General features: G+C 35.1%; 1 protein-coding gene across 2 annotated transcripts in view; it reads right to left on the reverse strand.

Moving 5' to 3' along the window:
- LOC149779963 (lipid scramblase CLPTM1L-like) overlaps nucleotides 1-22,244 on the reverse strand; it is a 90,150-nt gene extending 67,906 nt beyond the window's left edge. Inside the window, exons 1-4 of one of the 2 annotated variants that reach the window (XM_089936681.1) lie at nucleotides 22,112-22,244; nucleotides 11,433-11,515; nucleotides 10,831-11,013; nucleotides 7,917-8,017 (exon numbers count right to left, since the gene is read on the reverse strand). In XM_089936681.1, the coding sequence (XP_089792807.1) occupies nucleotides 7,917-8,017; nucleotides 10,831-10,986 (257 nt within the window). In that variant the 5' untranslated portion in view covers nucleotides 10,987-11,013; nucleotides 11,433-11,515; nucleotides 22,112-22,244. The remainder of the gene's footprint in view (nucleotides 1-7,916; nucleotides 8,018-10,830; nucleotides 11,014-11,432; nucleotides 11,516-22,111) is intronic. The other variant, XM_089936680.1, reaches the window with a different exon arrangement.
- Between the last annotated feature and the right edge of the window lie 1,194 nt (nucleotides 22,245-23,438).

Genomic DNA, 23,438 nt, shown 5'->3' on the forward strand with positions numbered 1-23,438 from the left:
TACATATTGTGTAAATCAGAGAACCATTAATGACTCCCCCATTTTCATTTGTGTGTGTTTATCAGAATGTTATTATACGTATTTGAGAAGTAACAAAAATATGAAAGAGATCTGTTTCTGAATTTTTCTCAAAAAAGTTCACCCACTCCAAAAAATAACAAAAAATATGATTCATTTAATTTTAAGTACCAGTGTACTCATTTATAAGTCAGCTTAAACAGTAAACAACACAGACCCTGATCTGCCATTGTGTAATGTGCAGGCAGATCAAGATCTATTTTGTTTTGTCCTATCAATTACACTTAACAAACTCCAATGATCATCATCTGCTGGTAGATTATGTGATGGCAGATCTGGGTCTATGCAGTTTGTATTTGGTACCATCTTATAAGCAAGTATGTACAATACTTTAAAGAGAGAGAGATAGTTACTGAATAATGGATACATGATATCATGTAAGGAATACAAACTTCTTGTGCGTTTAACAACATTTTTGCAGCACATGATAGGTTATGAACAGCAACCAGGATATCTTGTGGAAAAAGAACCCAAGAAAATCCGAGGAAGAACAAGCGATCCACAGGAAGCTGTTGGCAAGCTTCCTCACATATTCATGCTAGATGAGCCCGAGACTAGAACCCATGTGAACAGAGGTGAGATGTCAGAGATCTGTAAAGGTGAGCAACTCAGATCACTCTGCTGCCCTGGGTCATAGAATAATTAGAATAACAATCATTAACCTTGTCTGCACACTGTAACATCTGAGACAGACAATTTCTGATGATCTACATGTATTTAAACCATTGTGCTTGCAATTTTATGTGGATGGGTGATCTTTTTAATGGACCTTACATTTTCCCTCATTTTTGGCCATCAGTTATACACATTATCAGAATATATCAGTGACATAATGGGGTTTACACAATGAACATGGGGGAGAAGTTTCAGCTTTGTATTCTAATATAAAAAAAAATGATGTGACTATCAGACAGACATGCAGACAGATGGACAAACTGGACAAAGTGATATGAACTAAAAAGAATTAGGGAACTTAGACAAAGGAATTATAGAATAAATGTACAGTGTGACCCTGCTATAGCATGCTCCGTTATCACAAGAATTCTGATATAAAACAGCTATGGCATGGCTCCCGAAACTTTATATACATGTATTTTTCTCGCACTCGAAAAAAAAAAATCTTTCTTAAAAGTATGAAAAAAAACCGTAAAAAGTTTATTATCATTTTGGGGAAGAGATCACGCATGAATAGTACAAGACGATCGTGGCATGGCTCCTGCAATTTTACACGAAAAAATATTTTTTCTTCTCAAGTACAAAAAATAAAGTGTAAAAAGATCATTCTAGGACCATGTAGGGCTTTGGCAATATCACAAACTGTGGGTTTTTTTTCCTTATTGGTGGCAAAATATACCATCTGGCGATTTTTTAATTGGCGACATTGTTGGCTGTTTAAACTTGTATATACAACCAATGGTTTTGAGTGGAGAAATTCAGGGGCCCCATGAAAGGAAGCTGCAAACTTGATATAAAATGCACTGAAATTTATCTATTGTTACATAAACAATTTTTGTCCATATTGACAACCCTCTTAAAAGTGCATTGTTATATCATAATCCACTTATGATGACATCGAGCATTAGTACTGTATGTTGTGAGTTATCTGCTTTTGTTTTGACATTTCTGGTAGGGGAGATCAACCTATTGAGGCATTATCTCGTAATCTGCCCTTCATAGGATTTTTGGCCACTCGCTAGTAATTCATATATTTACATAGACTGACATTTGTATGTGGACGGTAAGTAGAATTCCTCTTCTTTCCACTCAGAATTAAATCCTTCAGAACACCCACATTTTCTGTACTAATCCTTGTCATCATACCAGAATAGCTGCATCTCTATCGCCCGTTGACCCTTTGTTAAATTTCATGCGCATGAGTGTAAGGCAGCATCACTCCACTTCCACAAATGTAAAAAAAACACAAAAAAACCCACAAAACCCCCCAACCATCTTACTTGTTGGTCTATTGTATAGGCAGGGAGGAACTGTAACTACAATTAACCAAACAACGACCAATTCCTTTTTTAAAAATGTACCCTGATAAAATAATTTGCTGAAATTTCAAAGAAAACATTCCCTTTGAAGCACCGACTGTTATGAAAATGTACATAGCAGATAGAAAAAAATCAGTCTCAATCATGCAATACAATTACTCAATGCTGCTGCCACAATAAGAAATGAGTATTTGTTTGGTTCTCCAAAGCTGGCCATTAGTGGTGACTTCCACAACGCATGCACTTTTCATCAAAGAAAGCCGACTACAATCTTAAAAAAAACAAAGAACTTTTCTTTTAAGATGTCAGCAATCAAATCTGATGGATTTTTTCATTTTCCAATATGACTGGAAAACATTTACTGTGCCATGAAAGTTTCCTTTTTGCAGGGAAAAAGTGTGTGCTCACAAAGGCTACCAAAGACGGCTAAAAACACAAACTAACTTTTACTGACTTGGGACGTACTGAAAAGTAAATGTGCTTCATCATTCGTTACATTATTGTGCTATGTTTATCCACTGAATTCAGACCTATATGACCTGTGACAAAATTATTGAATATTTTAAACCATTGAGTGTGAATATTTTCGATGGAATCACTTGTATTGTGGATTCAATGTATATGATGAGATTCGCGGGTCAGTACACAGTGTTGATACTCTATTCATGCTATGCATGAGACATGTATATATAAACAGTATAAACGTATATGTACCAATCCATGGTTCTCTAAATAAAGTAAAATATTATATATGCCTTCCCTGTTTTCACTACAGGTGTATTTCCCATTTAATATGCATCGATTTAAGATGGTAACTGTGCCAATGAAGCAAGTGTTTTAATACATGCATTTATTACCTACCCTCCTAATTTTTTGGGGGTACATGCATTATTTTCTTCAGCTAACTGACCTGGTTGCCTATAACATGGTTTGGTCTATAACATGGTCAGGTTCTATGGCTCCCAAATACCATGTTATAGCGTGGTCACACTGAACTCAAACTCTTACAACAAGATTTCAAGAGCACGTTGATCTCTTTCAGGTAGCATTATGCTTTTCTAAACATTTCTGCTCTATTTCTCAAATTCTGCTGGATAAAAGATATGGTATTTTATGCAGTATTTAATATTTCGTGATAAAAATTCAAACCACCTTAACCTTCAAACACTTTCCATAATTTAGTATGAAGGGTATAATCATTATATTGACCTTATTATATGTTTCAAATCATCTTTGTGATATTTTTTTTATAATTATGGCTTCCTTGCAAATTTATGTCAAATATTTAATAAAATACAAGTTACATTCCAGACATGTTTCAAGAATGCCAATGAAGAAGACATCTTGATAATAGCAAAGCAGCATGTTATGTCTGACTTCATACAGGGTGATGAAACATTTTTCACAATATCTCAAAAACAGAGTTCTTAACCATGACAAAAAACAAAACAAAGCACAGGCCACTAGATGTAAAAATTTACCGATCATTCTGAATTTCAGGGTGTATAGCAGAAATGCTTGTTTCAGTATTATTTTCAACTCAGAGTATGTCACACACTATAATGAAGTTGGCAAGTTGCAATTTTTTTGAAATTTTCAGTAAACAATTTGTATTACTGAAGTTTATTCATTAAGTTGAAGAAGAAACAAGTTTTCCTTGGATTTTTGGGAAAATTTCCTTTCATTGCATACTTTTTTAGTTTTTCTAACTTAAGGTGCAATTGTTGTAACAAGAATCACATTAGGTATCATATGTAACAATGAAGCTGTGAGTTATTTCTAATTTTTATTACATATTATACAATTCGATAAAAGGTGTGGCATAGTTGCATGAAATAATCACAAAACTAATGTTTGCAGGGTCACTGTAAATTTGTCAGATTAATTTGCAAAACACTGTAAGTAATGAAATAGGATTGAAACCTCATGGAACGTTGGGAAGTATACAGTGTACAGTACATACCATATGTACTCGCTTATAAGTTAAACTGCAAAGTACAAAGATTCTGGTCTGCTATAGCATAATGCACCTGAAGATCAGGATCTACGATGTTTGTTCTACTGATTACTCCTAACAAACTGCACATACCTAGATCTGCAGGTACATTATGTGACAGCAGATCTGGGTCTGAGCAGTTTGCAATTGAACCTGACTTATAAGTGAGCATATTTAGTAATACACCTATCTCATGACCATTTCCTAATAATGACCTTGATCTTTGAGCCAAGGACTTGACTAGTGAACATGGTATGGAATCTTTGAGCCAAGGACTTGACTAGTGAACATGGTATGGAATCTTTGAGCCAAGGACTTGACTAGTGAACATGGTATGGAATCTTTGAGCCAAGGACTGGACTACTGCACATGGCATGGAATCTTTGAGCCAAGGACTTGACTACTGAATATGGTATGGAATCTTTGAGCCAAGGACTTGACTACTGAATATGGTATGGAATCTTTGAGCCAAGGACTTGACTACTGAATATGGTATGGAATCTTTGAGCCAAGGACTTGACTAGTGAATATGGTATGGAATCTTTGAGCCAAGGACTTGACTACTGAATATGGTATGGAATCTTTGTGCCAAGGACGTGACTACTGAATATGGTATGGAATTTTTGAGCCAAGGACTTGACTACTGAATATGGTATGGAATCTTTGAGCCAAAGACTTGACTACTGAATATGGTATGGAATCTTTGAGCCAAGGACTTGACTACTGAACATGGTATGGAACATGCTGTCCAGTCAAAATGTATACTTGGCCAAAGTTTTTAAAACAAATTCTACAACTGTTACAAAGTTATGGATCAGACAAGCAATTGTTAACAGATGAATGCACAACTTCATAGCGTAATTTGCTTGTCTTGATAAGCATGAATAAAAATTGTGCAAATTTTACAGCTAGAATTTCTTCAAACATTCCATCCAATTCTAGCACCCATTTAGAAGGATATTATGTGTGTGTGTATGTGTGTGTGTGTGTGTGTGTGTGTGTTTGTGTGTGTGTGTGTGTGTGTTCATAATGAAAAATCTCATTACTAAATTCCACAGGTACACCACTCCCTCGATAACTCGCGATCCCGCTTATAACGCGGGGGCCGTCTTGGCTCCCTATTTTTTTCCAGAGAAAATGTATCTAAAATATTTAAAAAATATGCTGAACATGAAAAAATTACGATAAGAACTGATAAATTAAACCTCGATAAATTGCTTGTTTTATCATTGAAAATGGTGATTAATGCCCGTAAAAATATAATCCATATTTTGAAATTTGCAAGTTCTAAATAAGAATTAATTTCAGAGATCTCGAAAATGCTTAATTACGCGTATTTGGATGCCAATTTTTGATCTGGGATGCAGAAAATCACTGAGGCGGGATTCCTCCGTATGCATATAATAGGTGCGCTGGAAAATTCAAAGATTTGCCGGTCCTGTTTCAGCTACCTGCTTTGTGGGAAAATGCGTTGATCAGTTAACTGTGCTGATATTTACAACGACAGAATTCAGTGACTGAAAGACTCTTTGATGTACATATATGTTGTAATTTTATAAGAGTACATAAAAAAGAACATGATGCAATAGCTAAGCGGCTAGTTCAAAAGCTTTGACTGGCGGCCGGGTGAGAAAATGTACTGATATTTAGTGATTGAATTCAGAGGCAGAAAGACCCAGTTTTAAAATCCTAGTGAGACCTCTGTTTAAAGATATCATATATTATGTACGTTTTTATGATAAATAGTTGTCAGTATACTGTAAATAAACAGTCTGGTGAAATAGCAATCAATGAAAACTTCTGGTAAATGCTAACAGGTGGCAACAGAGAATGAAATAAACACCAGTTAAACGTCTTCCTGTGTGAAAGTCACGTTATAATCCTTTAATTCCGTTTCAGTGTAAACATTATAATCATAACATATTCTGTTCATTGAAAACATGAAAAGAGTCAATCGACCATCACATCGAAACCCGTGAGTACTTCTGTGAGAACCTAATTACGTGAAGGCTTTCTTTTGATCAACAACTTGGGGAAGTGTCTGTTGCATTAAAAAATCGATTACAAGAGACCTGGGGTGCTGGATTAAGGGTCTTGGAGCTGCCTTTGACGTAAAGCAAAATAGTAACAGAGGCAGCGATAATGATAGTGACTTCAAAGGTTTCAGTGAAACTGATGTCATTAATGCCGAGGCTGTTTGGGAGAAATTCGTACAGACTCATGGTCCTGAGATGGGCGTTTCTCTTGATGATATGGAGGAGTGGATTTGTGCTGACAATGATTGCCCCACAGCTGAATACATGTCAGATGAAACAATAATTAATTCTATTATGAACAAATTTTCAGCAGAAGATGATTCTAACTGGAGTACCACAAGTGTTGAAAGTGATGCAGACGCAGATGTTGCACCACCTCCCCCCTCTGCACAGGAAGCAATCAAATATTTTGATATTGCCATAAGGTGGCTGGAGACCCAAAATGTTGACTACGTAAAGCTCATGCACTTGAGAAATCTGAGGGATTTTGCTCGGTGGCAGAGAAACCAAGGAGTAACACACACAAAAAAAATTAACTGATGTTTTCAAAAAGTGAATTGATATTTGTCAAGCGTGGCACAAATGGCAAGTATAAACTTGTTCTAATTTACGTTGTTTTAAATTTGTAGACCAATTAAATATGTTAGTACTGATTAACCCTTGTTTTTTTGTTTTCTATTTTACTTCTATCGCATTCAAATCTATCTATCTATCGTTCGATCAACACTGTTTCTCGAAAAGAGTCGATCTTTTGTATATAAAAAAACGTCTAATTTGGATCAAACAATAAAACTAGAATGTATCCAATTTAACATAAAAATCAGTGGCGTAGTACACAATGTGTGAAGTGGTACACATGTTAAGCGAACGGAAACCATGTGGAATAATGTTTTCGATGATTGCCTCAATATACTGTAATTTATCCTGAAATTAATGTTGCCCTATGAGGAAATAATAAACAAAGTACACCGTTATCAAGAGATATTTATTCACAGTTAATCTCAGCACAATTATAAAGTGAGTATTCAACACTATAATCTGCCTCCCCCCCTTATTTTTCCTTTATGTCATCGATCACTTTATTGGTTTTGGGCTTATTTTATATGTCCCTCGATAACTCGCGCCTCACTTATAGTGCGGTCGATGTTTCTGGACCCCGATGTGTGCGAGTTATCGAGGGAGTGGTGTATTACTAAGAAATTAACCCAACTAAATCAAAACATACATGTAAGGTTACACAGTTTCACAAATTTCTCAGTGCTGTTCCCAAGTTTAAAATATAAAAAACTTGAAATTCCCCAAGTGTCAGATTCCAAACAAGTATTTGCCATCTAATTTTGGTGGGCACTGGACATTTTAAATATAAAATTTACTACTTCACCTAATGTTCTTCTAAAAAGGGAATTACTTCCAATGACAACAATAACAACTGTGGACAGGATGGTGACAATACATGGAAAAGAATAACAAATATAAAATGAATGAGATACAGGAGTTGGCATTTAAACCGAATACTAATTTATGATATATATACTCACTCATAAGAGGAGTGCAACTACAAACTGCACAGAACCAGATCATAACGTACCAGCAGATCTGGTCTGTGCAATTTGTTTGGAGTAATCCATAGAACAAACAACAATGATCCTGATCTACCAGTGCATTATTGTTTGCATTTGACCTGATTTACAAGCGAGTAAATATGTTTTAAAAAAAATTAATATTTTTCTTTGCATCTCTTTGATGGGCAATAAGTTTGAAAATGACTAAAATGCTTCTCTATACACATCTGATATTTTTATAAGAACTCACCTTACAGCTGTTTCTGAGAGAGAAAAGTTATTGTATTTCCAAACTAAATCCAAATCTTTGGGGCCCACGCCTACTTCTTTTGTTGATGTAAATATCTGCATCTGTAAATGAAAGAAGAGTTTAATAAGTTATCCTAAATTCTGAAAGGCTTTGTTTTGCAAAAAGAATCAAAGGCTAGCATCATCAGTTGGGTTTTGGACATGGTCCTCTAAGCTATTGCCACAAAGGTCAAAAATGTTTACATGGCCTTTAATTTCAATTAAGACAACAAATTTGGTATTGAATTATCTGAGCTTTGTTCAGCTGGCTGCCGTGTTCTGTGCAAAGTAACTGCTGGGCACTATTGTAATGTACTTCTGAGGCTGAATTAATGACAATAGAGACTCCACTTCTGAGGAAAGAAGCATGCAGAAATACTTATTTTACATTAAATCAATAAACACAAAAAGAAAAAGAAAAAAGAAAAACAGGAATAGTCATTTAAACTCGGGCATATAACGATGACTAAGTGAATCAGAGCAAACTCTGTAAAAGAAAATTCCATCGTTCATCCCTTTAAAGGCAAACCAAACAGAAAAAGTATGTTTTATTGGTTAAATTTGCCAACTACTTGGGTAATTCGAGCATAAATATAGCCATGGATTGTAAAGTCTCAAAGTAAACCACCTTCAATTTTCAATATACTGCACCAAATATACTTGCATAAAGTTGAGAACAACTGCCAACACAGACCCTGATCTGCCCTCACAAAATGGGCAAACAAACAAGGATCTGTGTTATTTGTTCTACTGATCACTCCACAAAAACTACAGATCCAGATCTGCCAGATAATTATGCAATGGCAGATTTGGGTCTGTGCTTTTTGCAGCTGGACTCAATCTATAAGTGAGTATATTCAGTGTTTCAACACAGTAATACTTGGTAATTAACGACAGTCTTTTGTATACATGTATCCAGGATACAAGGGATTATGATCCTTCCGCATCTACGGCTCCTCTAAAGCTATTCTGACCAGACAATTTTCATGGTCCATAGTAATCCTAATTTTGACCTTGCTACAAAAATTGGGTCTTTCTGTTTGAACTACTTAATATTTCACTTTATATAAGTGCTCTCCAATCTTAAAATTTTCTAGCCAGTGAAAAGGTGTGAAAAATGTAAAACAAATTATCCAAATCTAAATTATAATATGGCCTTTTAGTGTTTTCTTTGCTTGTTAATTCTTTTCTTTAAGTACTGATTATTTTCAAACTGAAATGTGGCATCACTAGGAAAAAGCCACAGCTGACAAGAAGCAGATGTACTGTGCGTTACACAATGTATCAGGTTGATTAACCAATAATGTAGACTATACAACCACTCTGAAATATATATCTTTGGAACAATACCAGCTATACAACAGTCATGGACAACTGAAACATGGTGAAAGTGAAAGATATTTCATTTTTAAATTTACAAAATATGAAATAAACATTGAGTTCATTTTTGCTCATATTTAAAAGTGACATTATCCCATAATACATAGGGGTCAGTGAGTGTTTTGTCTTAACATTATAACGATTAATGCCAAGTGTTATGAAAATCTATCAAGGCATTCAGGAAATGTATATAAATCAAAAACTTTCATCAAAACCTTAAATGTCAACACTGACTCTCTTATCAGAAAAGTGACCATTGCTTCCTATTAACAAAATATTTTACCAGTTGTATCTGTTCTGCTGCAATAGACTTTTATTTGAGCAATGGATGCTTCTCCAAGTAATGTTATATGAAGAGGCTACTTTTGCAAAACAAATGCAAGAAATAGATTTATGGTGGTCAGTAAATCTTCAGTAAGAAAGACACTAAATTATTTCCTGACATTTTAAAATCACTCAGCAAAATGCATTTTATTTAGAAAAATACAGCTTTAGCTGTGAAAGGATATGAGTAGGAACAAAATCCTTTTCAAATGATGAATCTCCAAATCAGAGACTATACCTTGCAGGCACAGTATTTTCTCTTATATTAAAAATTATCTTTTGAATATTTTTACCACTTTATTAGAGAGCTAGCTGTTTCGTATTGAAAACTGTACAAAAATTAGTTACAGTTTAGATCTGTACATGATAGTAGGTTGATAGAAAATTGACGGGGAGGGGGGATGCCATCAGTTATGCAGGCAACTTTAGGGTGCTTAGAGCCCCCAACTTTATTACATAATAAATTGACAGCCTGACTTAAGAGTAGGCAGTAGTCCATAGAAATGATGAATAAACAATACCTCACTGACACCAGGTGGTAGCTAGGTAAAATTGTCTTTATACTTTTGCTAGGTAGCTAGGTAAAATTGTCTTTATACTTTTGCTAGGTAGCTAGGTAAAATTGTCTTTGTACTTTTTCTAGGAAGCTAGGTAGCTAGGTAAAATTGTCTTTATACTTTTGCTAGGTAGCTAGGTAAAATTGTCTTTATACTTTTGCACAAGATATTATACCATCTCTATTATAGAATGAAACCAAAGCTCTTTGAAAGATTTTCAAAATGAATGTCCAGGACCACATTTCTCCAAAAGCCAGGAGTCCAGCATACTGAAAACCATCCAACCAATTTGGAAATCTAAGAGTCCAAAGTCAGAAACTTGAGATCCTGGAAGCATGAAATATCACTACAGACAGCTCTGATTAGACTCAAAGTCTTTTAAATGGAGGGCCTGCACCAGTTGCTGCGTGGACCCAGCAACCACACAACCATAAGTTATTCTTAGCTTCATGCAGTTTCTGTAGGTTGCAGATACAAAAAATGCTCCTTGTCATTAGTGTAGACTTTGTATTGTGCTCACTGACAAATATTGTACAGAGTCAAAAATAAGTAACAATAAGTGTGCAGTAACTGGTTCTATGTGGCAACTGGTGCAGGCCTTATAATCATGAATACCTCAAGCTTTGGGTTTCTGGCTATGTATGGCTTGATGCATCTCTTGCCACTTCCTTTACATGACTTAGGAAAGAAAACTCCATAGATGATCCAGATAGAATAGGCTATATAGGCCAGAAACAGCGCCGATACGATGGCTGTCAATGAGGGCTTCATGCCGATGTGTTACGTATCACACAATCACTGAAAAAAATATAAATCAATCCATTATGTTATTCAAAGCAAAGGCAAAGTGTGAGAATTTTATTGATGAACATGTACACTTTTCATTCATACTTACTTTAAGGCCAAATATGGATAGTGTCCACGTAAACATAAAGTTTCTATTCGCTCTTTCTCATACTATTTTCCATATGCAGTTTGAGAATACCTTTTTTTCTAGTTTATTAGTAATAGCAAACAATATTACAATTTTGTACCTAATCCGAATATGTTTAAACATGCTTTTAAAGCATTAACATAGGAAATAATCAGGTTGGTTGGTTGGTTGGTTGGTTGGTTATGGGTTTGATGCCATTTTTGATCACTTAATAGGCTATACATGGTGGCCAGTATATTTGGTGGAGGAAGAAACACAGAAAACTCCAAGAAGAACCACTGACCCATGAGAAGCTACTGGCAAGCTTTCTTATATACCTACACTGGCCAAGCTCAAAACTCGAACCCATGCTGAGATGTCAGTGATCTGTAAATCAGAAAAACTATTCCAGTACTACTACTCTTTCAGGCTGATAATCACAATTCAATGCCCAGCTACAGTTACATGGATAACAACAACAAAAATAACCCAATATTTATACTGATAAAAGTGCCACATATTTAAATGTATGACATCCTTCTCCCATTGTCACTCTTGTTGGGCTAATGAGTCAATAACATCATTGTTACACCCCAAACATTATAACAACAGAATTATAATTTAAAACTTGATACTATCCCTTTATTTAAAATTCAGATTCTTTGTCGGAAATCAAATATTCAAAAGCATCATCCAAAGACACATGTAATTAAAGATATGCAACGTGTATTATATAAAATATAATAAAATTCAAGACAGTACATTCTTTTAAATAAGTACATAACTTATGTTCATGTAGACAGTACAGAATAACACGTGTTCCATTAAGTTATGATTATTTCTTTTCAAAGGATATACATTAATTTCAATAAATATCAAATGTTCTGATTAAAGCAAACTAATTATCTCTTACTGTCCAAGTTTGTATGCCATTTGATATAGGTGTAGTATGTGTATGTCCTATTAATTCTGTTGGCAATGTTGGAAGGCTTCAGTGTTTGATGTTTGTATGCCATTTGATATAGGTCTAGTATATGTGTACACCCACTGATTCTGTCTGCAGGGTTGGTTGGCTTCAGTGTTTGAAGTTTCATCAACATGGATTATACTATGTATGACCAAAGTAATTTCAGAAGGATTAAAGAAATTAACGGATTATGGGAGGATTACTAAACAGCTCATCAGCATAAAATGGGGTCATTTTGGCTTCAGTGTTTAAAGTTTGTCAAATTTTTCAGTAAATTAAGTTTATCTTAGAATACTGACCTATCATATTGACGTTAGGAATATATGCCCCATTATCTTTCAAAAGCACAAACAAATGTCTGTTTTGTCTATATTATGTAGACAAAGGGCAATAAGTCTAACCCATTATCTCCACTTGCCACCAACAGGCAGCAATAGTTTGAAGATGGTATTATTTACTGAAAACTGGCTTTCTCCTTTGAATATATTCTCCAATCACATTAACATTAAGAAAATAGGTACTAGGAAGAAATGTTGAGCACACTACCTATACGTTGGGTAACCTACAAGGGAAGAAGATTGGATTCCCCATTATGAAGGATAACTCACTCTCCTTACGAGCAAAACAACCAAAGGTGACATGGTTTACATTTGGGAAAGAGATATAAATGAAATCTTTTTACCAAAATAGAATTTCCATTTGAAACCAAAGCTGTGGAGGGTGCCAGTCTGGTGGTTGTACTGATGTCAGTTAGGTGTGGAAGCTGCCTGTGTGACTGAGAATGGACCTACTAGAACCAGAGTGTGCCACTGTGGAGCCATCTAATCAAAATGGAAGATATTCTGGGTCAACAGAGAGGGCATGTAATTCAAGGCTCTACATGAAGCTGATGCTTTAAGGAAACAGGTTTTTTATGAAAGCCGTCCAGCAAGGTCCTGGCTAAAGACCTGAATTTGTCTGCATTCAGCCAAGTCAAAACCCAGGAAAGCTTTCACTTGGAGAAAAAGTGTGTGCGATTTAGGCCTATACAAGTAAAAGTTAGTCAACAAGTCTGAAACATCTTTGTTATGACCAAGATCCCTCTGCCATGAGGATGGAAAATGTTCGATTCCATACAGTGGTAGCCCTTCAAAGTAACTGGGGCCAACTTGTTCTCTTTGAAGAGTCACCAAAAAAAGTCAGCTACTTGTGAGCCTAGGGCACTCAAATGGATGATGTTGACTTTGCACCAGTCTCTGGGGATGTTCCACTTTTCGTCATAAGCCTTTAGAGTGCATTGCTTGTGAAATTTTTTTCATCATCAAAGGGTTAAATTGATTTTGCTGCATGGTTCTCCTGACAAGCATGAAGGTTAAGGTAATCTGGGCAAGGATGGGTCTCAGGCTGTCTGAGAAGGTTTGGCCTGACTGCAATCTTCCTGGTTAGATATATCACTAGACCGAGTAAATTGCTGATCCAGGTGCAGAGAGGGGCAACCACGATCACTTTGAAGTTCGGTCCCCTCAATTTCTGAAGAATTTTTACGACCAAAACTGTTGGGGAATAGGTAAGTGCCCACAGACCCTCCCAACTTATAGAACGGACATCAATGGCCCAAGAATTATTTCATGCCATAAGCCAACCTTAGTTGTGCCACTGATTCAGGAATTACACTGTTTTTACTGGTAAGCTGACCCCTTATTCAAGTGGCATTGAAAAGAGGCAAAACTGAGACAGCAAAGCTATCTGCAAAAGGTGGAGGCAACCTACTGCAGTACTGAACAATAAGGGGAGTTACAGAAACTCCCTGGGTGTGATGGACAAGAAATGGACTCTACAAGCTCAACTTTTCAGACTACATGAAGGTGAAAGATGTTCAAGGTGAGAAATTCCATACAATGATGGAAGAAATATTTTAAAAGGGATATGAAATCATTCTTTCCTTTGACCAAAACTGAATTTGCCTTGTTTCTGCAGGATGATAACCAAGCATGTCACCATGCAAGTAGATTATCTGTATGAAACAGAGAGCTGGCATAGCTGATTAGGCCCAAGCTAAAAAGAAAAGTGCAAATTGAGAAAAATTTCCTCTGTATGCAAACCATAGGAATTTCAATGAGGACGGAGGGATGGGAAAATATGTCTGTATCAGATTGAGACTGATAGCAAATTTCACTTAGATGGACAGAGAGGTAGACAGATCTTGCCGTTTCCATTCTGAATATTGGTGGGAGCATGAATTGATTTAGATGATTCATGTCAATGATCATCATGAGTTTGTCATTGGCCTTCCTGACCAGAAAAAGCCAGATTAAAACCTTGGAGACAATGGATTCCAAACAATCTCCACTGAATACTTGATGACGAGCATACTGATCTCCTGCTGTTATCAAGTCTGACAATAATTCCATCAGGACCTGAGAGGAAGAAAGTGAAGTGGGTTTATGAAATAAGACCCTCTAAGACTATCTGGATAGCCCACATTGTGGAAAGAGACTGTTCCAACAGTTTTTCAAATACAAGAGTCTAATGGCTACTGCAGGTGGTTTGGGATACAAGTTAATGGTAAGAGGGTGAAGGCTTGGGGGTTGAGAAGCTTTGTTTAGTTACCCCTTATATTATGAGTCTATGGTCGTAAACTTAGTAACAGAAAAGAACAAAAAAACCCCTAAGTTTTGTAAAATTCAACAAATAATTTATTTTTCTAGAATACAAAGTGAAAACTTAAAAATAACTTATAGTATTGTGATTTAAATCCCAAGTAGTTCTAAATGTTCTATCGAAAGTTTAAAAGTACAAAGGTTCCAATTGTGGTATTTCAAATAAATTCCAATACTGATTATGCTGATGTGACTGTAGCCTCAAACGTGCTAATGTGCCAAAAGCCTGGAGTGTGATGATGTACTGTCTTTTGATGTATCACAATTACATAATCCAAAATGTTCTTGTCTGAATTCACTATAATTCCAAATTATTGTTCCAGTCTAAAAATATTATTGAGACTTCATAATTTCAGTGAATAATAATTTGAATAAAATAATCCACACAAATAAAAAAATGAAATACAACAATAAGAATTTTTCTTCTTCAGATATTAAGGCAAGAATGAGTAATTTATAGGAAAACAAGATTATATACCCCTCTACTTGATCTAGGTCACAATTACCAATTACCATTTTATGGAAATACTCTGACAACTTGATGGAATTTTCCATTCCATAAGTAGATAATGTCAGAATCAATACTATAAACATGTTCACCACTAATAATGATCTGAATATTTAACCTACAATCATAGAGAAAATTGTAGCTGCATATTCTGTTGTTTACTGGTCAGGTAAACCATTAACTTAATTTGAGTCTAAGTGAAGTACAAAATACTAATATACAAAACATACAATCATTAAGAAAAGCCAACAAACAAGACAAATTAAACATTCACAACACCTGACATGTCTACCTCGGACACGGTTTAGCAGATTGTCTCCATATACTGAGATAGGATCAAGGCTGGTTTTGGAATTGTGTAGTAAATGATCCTGTATCCCTTTGTCTCTGGTAATCGTGTCATGATTTGAAGATGATTTTATAAAGTGATAGTGGCTACATATCTAGGTGCCAAAACAGTTTTTGGGCTGCGTGCCTCCACATGTCCTGTATCTTGACACTGAGATACAATATTCAACGATGAAGACATGGTTATTATATTGTGAATGAGCTCTGAAGTGGTGAGCATAATGCCGTTGTCCACTTAATATTACACAGACAAATTCAGAATGACAGATTGATTGCAACTTAGTTCTTGACTAAATCTGTTGAGAAGGTGTTCTAATGGGTGTTATACCACCAAGATGCAAAGGATGCTAGTAGCTGACTCTCAGAAAAAAAGACTTTGAAATGCCTGGGTAACTGATTTTGGCAGATAGCCTTGCTTCATTTTCCCTATTTTCCCAGACTGAAAGAGAAGAATACTGACTTCCTCATCATCAGTACTGACTGGGGCTTTGACCCTGTAGGCTGATGGAGAAGAGAGGGGGTGGACATGTTGAGTTTGGTAGCACCAAATGTATTACCTCTATTGCAGCCTTAAAGTGATCATCAGTCCCCTCCATAGTGGAATCTGTGAATGAAGCATCATCAGGCTTATCCCCACTCTCAGTGTGAGGGTCCACTTGGTCAGGATTAAGACTGATATCTCGATAAAATATAACAATACAGACAAAATCATCATCTCTAAGACTGTCATAGTACAGTCCAAGAGGTCAAGCCATGAGTAAATAGTAAGCCATATCCATAGGATGTGGCCCCTGATTTGGTACAGACAGCTTGTTGAAATTAAAACCAGTCAGAATGGGTGTAATGTGTATGGATGTTAGAATAGATGGCTGTGAAAGTTTAAAACTAGCCATTGGGGCAAGGAGAGGTAATGGGCAAGAATAATAAGAATATAAACGAAGAACTTTCATCTTTTGGGATGGCAGGATTTGCAAGTTAGTGGGGCTTATATTCCTAATATTAATCAGATCAGAAAACATATTCAAAGGAAAAAGTCTAAGTGTGCATCGTCTTTCCAGTGCTAAAAAATCAGATAGCCTGATGCCCAGGGCACCTCTAATTTTAGATAAGGCCTGTCCTGTATTCTATGTGAGGTGTCCATCGGGCTTGTTGTAAAAAAAAATTAATTTGCCTGAGGAATCTTTGATCACGCTGATGAATTGTGTAAATATATTTTCAAGATATTGACATACCTGCCATAACACGGTGCAATCTAAATCAGATAACCACTGTCTACATGAAAATGAGATCTGACTTTAATCATATTAAAGCATAGCATGTCATGCTAAAATTATGATTTTGTACTCCAAAACCCCCTGGCACAGTCGTGTTTTGACAAAATAAAATTTTCAGTAATCTTCAATGAAAAAAAGATAAAGAAAAACACGACTTTGTGCATGAATAAACATTAAAGTCTTGAATGGACCTGATATAAAACTATACCTTGGGCAGTTTATATAGCGCCAATTAAAGGCAAAGAGGACAGGTATAAACCACTATTTCACATATTACTTAATTGGCTGACAATAGCTTGTGAGATGTATTTGAAGGCAGCAGTGGGTGAGCCCATTGTGCTAATTTGCATAGGCAGGATCAGGAAGTGGAATAATCCATTATAGTAAATCATAGAGATGTTATTACATATTATTGCCTTGAATGAGAATGTTAAAGCCACACGTATTATATTTTTGACAAGTTTGTGAACAGTGGCAATGTTTCTTTAAGTCAGATTTTACTATAAGTATTTAATGCAAAGCATGCATATCTGTCAGCTTTTCAAAAGCCAAGCAGGGAGACTAAATGAAAAATATAGAGAGATTGGGACCTAAAATCAGGAGATTTTCACAGCAGTTTTTTAAGCCTCGTTTTCACTAAATATTGACCCATCATCTGGGTCCAACATGTGTGAAATTCTCGAAGGATGCACCGTTTCACCCTGGGATGTGCCTTATTTTCTCCCAGTACATGCCCTTTTTTCATATTTTGGTCAACTGTAGCCAAATCGGACAATAGTTAAAGGTTAGTCTTAGGTAAACAAGATAGCCAGCATTAATAATTAACAGTTAATCATTATAACTGTAATTATATTGTGAAAAGGGCTGGCCTTCTGACATAATTAGAAGAAACCATGTTCCACAGTGCCTGTTATGTAAGCACCAGTAACTGATTGGCAAATAAATAATGCCCTATTTTGTTGTAACCAGCAGTACTTAAATACAGTCTCTAGCTACATGTACTATACATGTGGCAACTTACTTCCCCACGTTTTATATCCCTCTTTTTATTCTCAACTTGAAACGGATGTAACACTGTTTACTAAATAACATATTTATTCTGAATAATTTTTTGACAGCACATAAGCTGCTTGGTATGTTTCTCAATTCCCTCTTTTACTTTAATGATGGTAATTAACTTTTGCATATACGGTACAGCAACACCAGTTGTTCACTCATGCAAGCTTCTTCAGTGCGAACAGAGAAGCTACATTATCACAAAGATCATTCTTGGGATTGAAACTAATTGCTGACAGTTTTATTGTTGTGGTTTATTGTTTGTTGTGGTTTATTGTCTGATTTTAGTGTAGCATTGAACTCTACTGATGCTTCAAACACATTTTAACCATACTGAATTTATATTTGAATTGTAGCTATTGCAACACTGTGTGACAATATTAAAAACAGAGAAAATTTGGGCATGTGGAAATTGAAGTCCAGGCTTATGGAATTTCAGTCAGCCATTGTGAGTTTATTTAAGTCACCAGCCAGGGGCCCTGTGTCTAAAAAAATTTCTTTGAGCACTGCAGCTTCCTATGCTAAAACATTAAAATCCAAGTAAATGAAATATCACATGAAATTCAATGGATGGAAATGGCATAGAAATTGTAATCTCAGTGGTTGGAATCAAATTCAAAATAAATGATGAAGCGTTCTGCCCTACGTGTAAAATTGATTTTAACATCTGCAATGGTAAAAAGAATGATATTATGTGTCCTGCAGTATTGTTACAAATTTTACATGAATAAAAATATACTAGTTTCACGTCCAGATTGGTATTTTGAGACTATGTTAAATAAGATGTTTTGCCAAAGATGTTCTGTATGATTTTATATTATGTACAACGATCAATGTGTTTAATGATGTCCACCATCCTTGTTTTGAAGACAATTTATGTACTGGAGGCACCTCCAGTGTGTCACATCACTTGTTTACATTGTTTCAATGCTGTAAATCACACATATAATAGTACAGATGGATATTCTGAGACTATGTTAAGTTCAATGTATTTCAAATGTTCTGTATGAATGATATTATATACAACGTTCAATGTATTTTATGATGTCTGCCATCTTTGTTTTGGAGGCAATTTATGTATTGGAGGCACCTCAGATTTCAACTATGTGGTGTATACAAGCATTATTAACAAACCATTGATATAACTAGTTTTTATGTTGAATAAGTTATGCTCAACAATAAAATAATGCACTCCTGCAGTGATAACGTATCCAGTTAGTGCATGTTCTAATTTTCCCGCAACACCAACTTGTTTGGAGGTCAATGTTTACTGTTTATACGTATGACACAATGATTTTAGCGTCTGATCATACGTTTGTAATTAAGAGCATAATAATATAATTAGCATTCAAAATTTGTTTTGAATCTCAATATTTTAATGATATTTAATATTTATTGAGTCTTAAATACTTGTTAGATATATATATTATTCTGGTGGAGTGTTACACTGTGTAGTGCAACCAAAGGTTATAAATATGGGTGTCCTTCAACTGGCATCAGGTTCATATGCAAATGCAATACATAATTTATAATCGGTTTCCAAAAGTGATAGGGAATGTTATCAGTCTCTAAATTGAAATTAACTGAAAATAATTATATTAGAAAATATACTTTCATTTCGGCAATATGAAAATTTAGCAAATTTTAGTACTAAGGAAAATCAAAGCCACAGATAAAGATAAGTACAAGAGGTCTTGGAAACGCTTAATCATGCATATTTGGACACCAGTTTTTTATATCATATGCAGAAAATAACTTAGGCAGGATTCCTCTGTACGCATGTAATAAGTGGACGGCAAAATTCAAAGACTTGCCAGACCTGCTTCAGTCACCTGCTTAATGGGAAAATATGTTGATCAATTAGCTGTGCTGATATTTACAATGACAGAACTCAGTGGCTGAAAGACCCTTTAATGTAAATGTTGCCATTATAAGAGTACGTCAAAAGAACATGATGCAATAGCTGGGCAGCAAGTTCAAAGGCTTTGACTGGCGGCTGTGTGGGAAAATGTACTGATATTTACAGCGATTTAATTCAGAGGCAGAAAGACCCAGGGATGTACATGTGGTCATTTATAAGTCAGAGTACGTCAAATAAACAACATTAACTTTCATTAATCTGTTCATTTCTAAGTGTAGCGGAATAAGCAGTGCACGTGACCTTGGAATCAAGACATGTTGAGACTTAGACAAAATGCCATTCACAAATTTGGATAAGTATTTTGGGGTTAAATGGCAAACTGATGAAGACTGTAATGATTTTTTTGTTGTTGTTGTAAGGTTTAATGCCATTTTTCAGCACACGATAGGTTATACATGGTGGCCAGTATAAATGGTGGAGCAGGAACCGTGGAAAGAACCACCGACCCAGGAGAAGCTACTGGCAAGTTTTCTCACATACCCACATTGGCCGAATCCAAGACTCGAACCCAGGCAGACAGAGGCGAGATAGCAGTGATCCATAACAGTGAGCGTTTTAGACCACTTGGCCATTCAGATGAGTGCTAAAGTTGCTAGAAATGACAGTTCGTAATGGACAGTAGGTAAGTGTAAAAATGTGTGTGATGCCTAGCTTAGTGCTTGGAATAAGACCTTCCTTGGATTGAAAAAATTCATTCTCACTCTGACGGACAAACAAGAGCTATGTCATTTTATAAAGAATGCAGAAATTAAACTCAATGGCAACCAATAGTTCTTCTAATTCACGTTATTTTGGGGGGAGGGAACTGCAAATTTTGCTGGTGGGACTCCTATTTTTATCAAAATGGGAGTCCAGGACTCCTAGTTTTAAAATCCTACTTCCTAGCGAGGCCTCTGAGTCCATAACACTATTTCAGTCCATTTGTATGACTATGTATTTTTATCATAACTGAAATGGTCATCCATTTTGCTTCTTAATTCTATTCTTTTGAATCCATTTGTTATTGGGATTTTAATGTTATCCCTATGAACATTCTGAAATCATTATAGTAAATTCTATTGGATCAATATTATTATTTAATACAAATTGTTGAGATTGTTGGTTATAATTTTTCTGTTATATTAATTTATTTATTGACTAGGAAGAGAATACGTAAATTCTGTAATATTGATTTATTTTATTGAAGACTAAAATAAATCCTCTATTTTTCTCATTCAGATTTTATGTTGTTCATATACTTAGATAAATAATTTCATCACATATAAATAGTTAGAATAAGAAGCCATTATTTCTACAAGGATTTCATCTGTTATCATACAACTTTCTATCTACTACCAGAACTTTATAATATTGCAACCAATTCAAGATCTCAATTAAAGGATTGCTGAAGTTTCAAAACAGGAAGTAATTTTCTAAACATTAGTGAGCTTGGGCTGGGAAATTAAACTGGGGTGACAACAAATGCATCATCAATGAAATCCATGTTTGCACAATCTGCATCAAATTTTAATCAAAATATATAAGCTTATTTATCGGTGTATGAACAACCTAGAAAGAACCATCAACCCATAGAATTTTAAGCTAATAACACGTTTTCTCATATACCTACGTTTGACACAAGAATAATTGCTGCTATATTTTATCTATTACACAGCAGTCCCATGCCATAGCATACTGAAGTGATAGCAGTTATATACCCTAGTCCTACATGTAAGACCTCAACAATGATATTTACGTTTTGGGCATCAGGGTCTTACTGTGTAACTGACGACGCCGTGTGGCGTGTTTTTATTAAAGTCGAATTTTCAGGAATATCTCACACAACTGGCAACCAATAACAACGCTTTTCTACAACGTAAAGTCATAATGTTTCAGACAGACTTTACTTACCCTGATGTCTTTTCTGTAATAAATTCAAATTCTCAAATAAAATGTTCCACGTCCTTACATTATACACGGAATATTACATAATATTTGCCGAGATATGATAATGATGATGATGACCAAGATGATATTACTTAATAATTATAGTTGCAATTATATATCACTAAAATATTCTTCTCCTCATTATTATTATTATTATTATTATTAAGTGCATTTAAAGAATACATCTACTCAAACACTGGCTGTTTACGAGGCCTCGAAATCACGTTATACATTTTGCCCAAGTACTCAAAATCTCTGCAGTCCAACTTGAATCAAGGGAATTGTTTATACAACGTTCCCCTACATTTTTTTTTTCAAAGAGGCGTATTAGGAAGATGATTTACAAAGCCAATGATGCTGCCTTGACACGGAGGTAGTCCTCAGGAATGGGTTGTCAGTCTAACTTCCGGTCAGAAGTGTATTAATGTGTATCAGACCGATTCGAATGCGGTCTTAAATTGTAATCCTTACATTATACACGGAATGTCCACGTCAGCGGCTCGTATCACATGTCTCTTCCTTTCCTTTTCCGCTGTTTTCAAGATTGCCATATAGTAGTTTTAGTTAGCTAAATAAGTGCTGCAGCATCATTGCCTGCTATATTTAGCAGTGCAACAAGCTGACTTTTAAAATTAGCTGAACAAATGTATTCCATATTGGCTTACCACATTAATTTGCTTATTGTAGCATTAGACTGTAGGTTTGTTATTTTCAGATTTGATAAAAAAAGTTAGAAAAGTAGTCTACTTAATTTTTTTTTTTTACAGCAAGCACCTACAACCATTTCACAATTATAAAATATTTCTTATTTGTTTCATTTCTATTAAATCATGCAGTTTCCAAATGTATTATCAGTATTATCCTTCTTGGCTAAATAATTCTTACCTTGTCTTGTTTTCTATCGGTCACTTCATAATCTGTTTTTTTGGATCAAAATTTCTTTATCAGCTGCTGGAATTCGATTCAGTATTTATATCAGTATTTATTGCATGATTAAATTAATCTAGTGACTTTGTAAATTGTAATTTCAACCTATTATACCACATATTTTCACACAAATAGACCATTACTATAGCATAAATTTCTGTGTTCTCTTCATGGTTATTTACTGTCACAGTTCTGATACACGATTATTTCATCCTGCAACCCGTCAATATGCCATGCACCAGTGCTGATATGATTGTATGTATCCAGCTATCCTTAAAATTAGTATATTAAATGAACAGTGTGTTGCCTAATTTCAAGTCCTATTACCTGAATGATACATTTGCTTACCTCATCTTGGGTCTGTAGTTTTATTAATTGCTGACTCGTTTAGCCATTTACTTTTGTACCTGGCATGATCTAATTGCCAGAAATGACCTTACCATCCAATAAAAATTCACCCAGGATACTTGAAAATGAGTGAAATAATAAATGTATATAGCCCAATCAGTCTGTGGATGTATCCAGATCAGGTAACAGTACAAATATTCATTGTATGCATATTTCATGCATTCTTGAAAAAAGGTAGTATACTTTGGAAATTTGTTGATTGATGACTGAATTGGGTTGAGGAGTAGTGGAAAGAGGTTTCCAGGGCTATTTTGATGAAAAAGGTCTGATCAACAAGCATTTTTGCTTTGAATTTTAAAATATAACCTGTTATATCCATTATATTACTTGAAAATA

The sequence above is a fragment of the Sinohyriopsis cumingii genome, chromosome 16, assembly GCF_028554795.1.
Source record: "Sinohyriopsis cumingii isolate HCF-2022 chromosome 16, ASM2855479v2, whole genome shotgun sequence".
NCBI classification, from domain to species: domain Eukaryota; kingdom Metazoa; phylum Mollusca; class Bivalvia; order Unionida; family Unionidae; genus Sinohyriopsis; species Sinohyriopsis cumingii.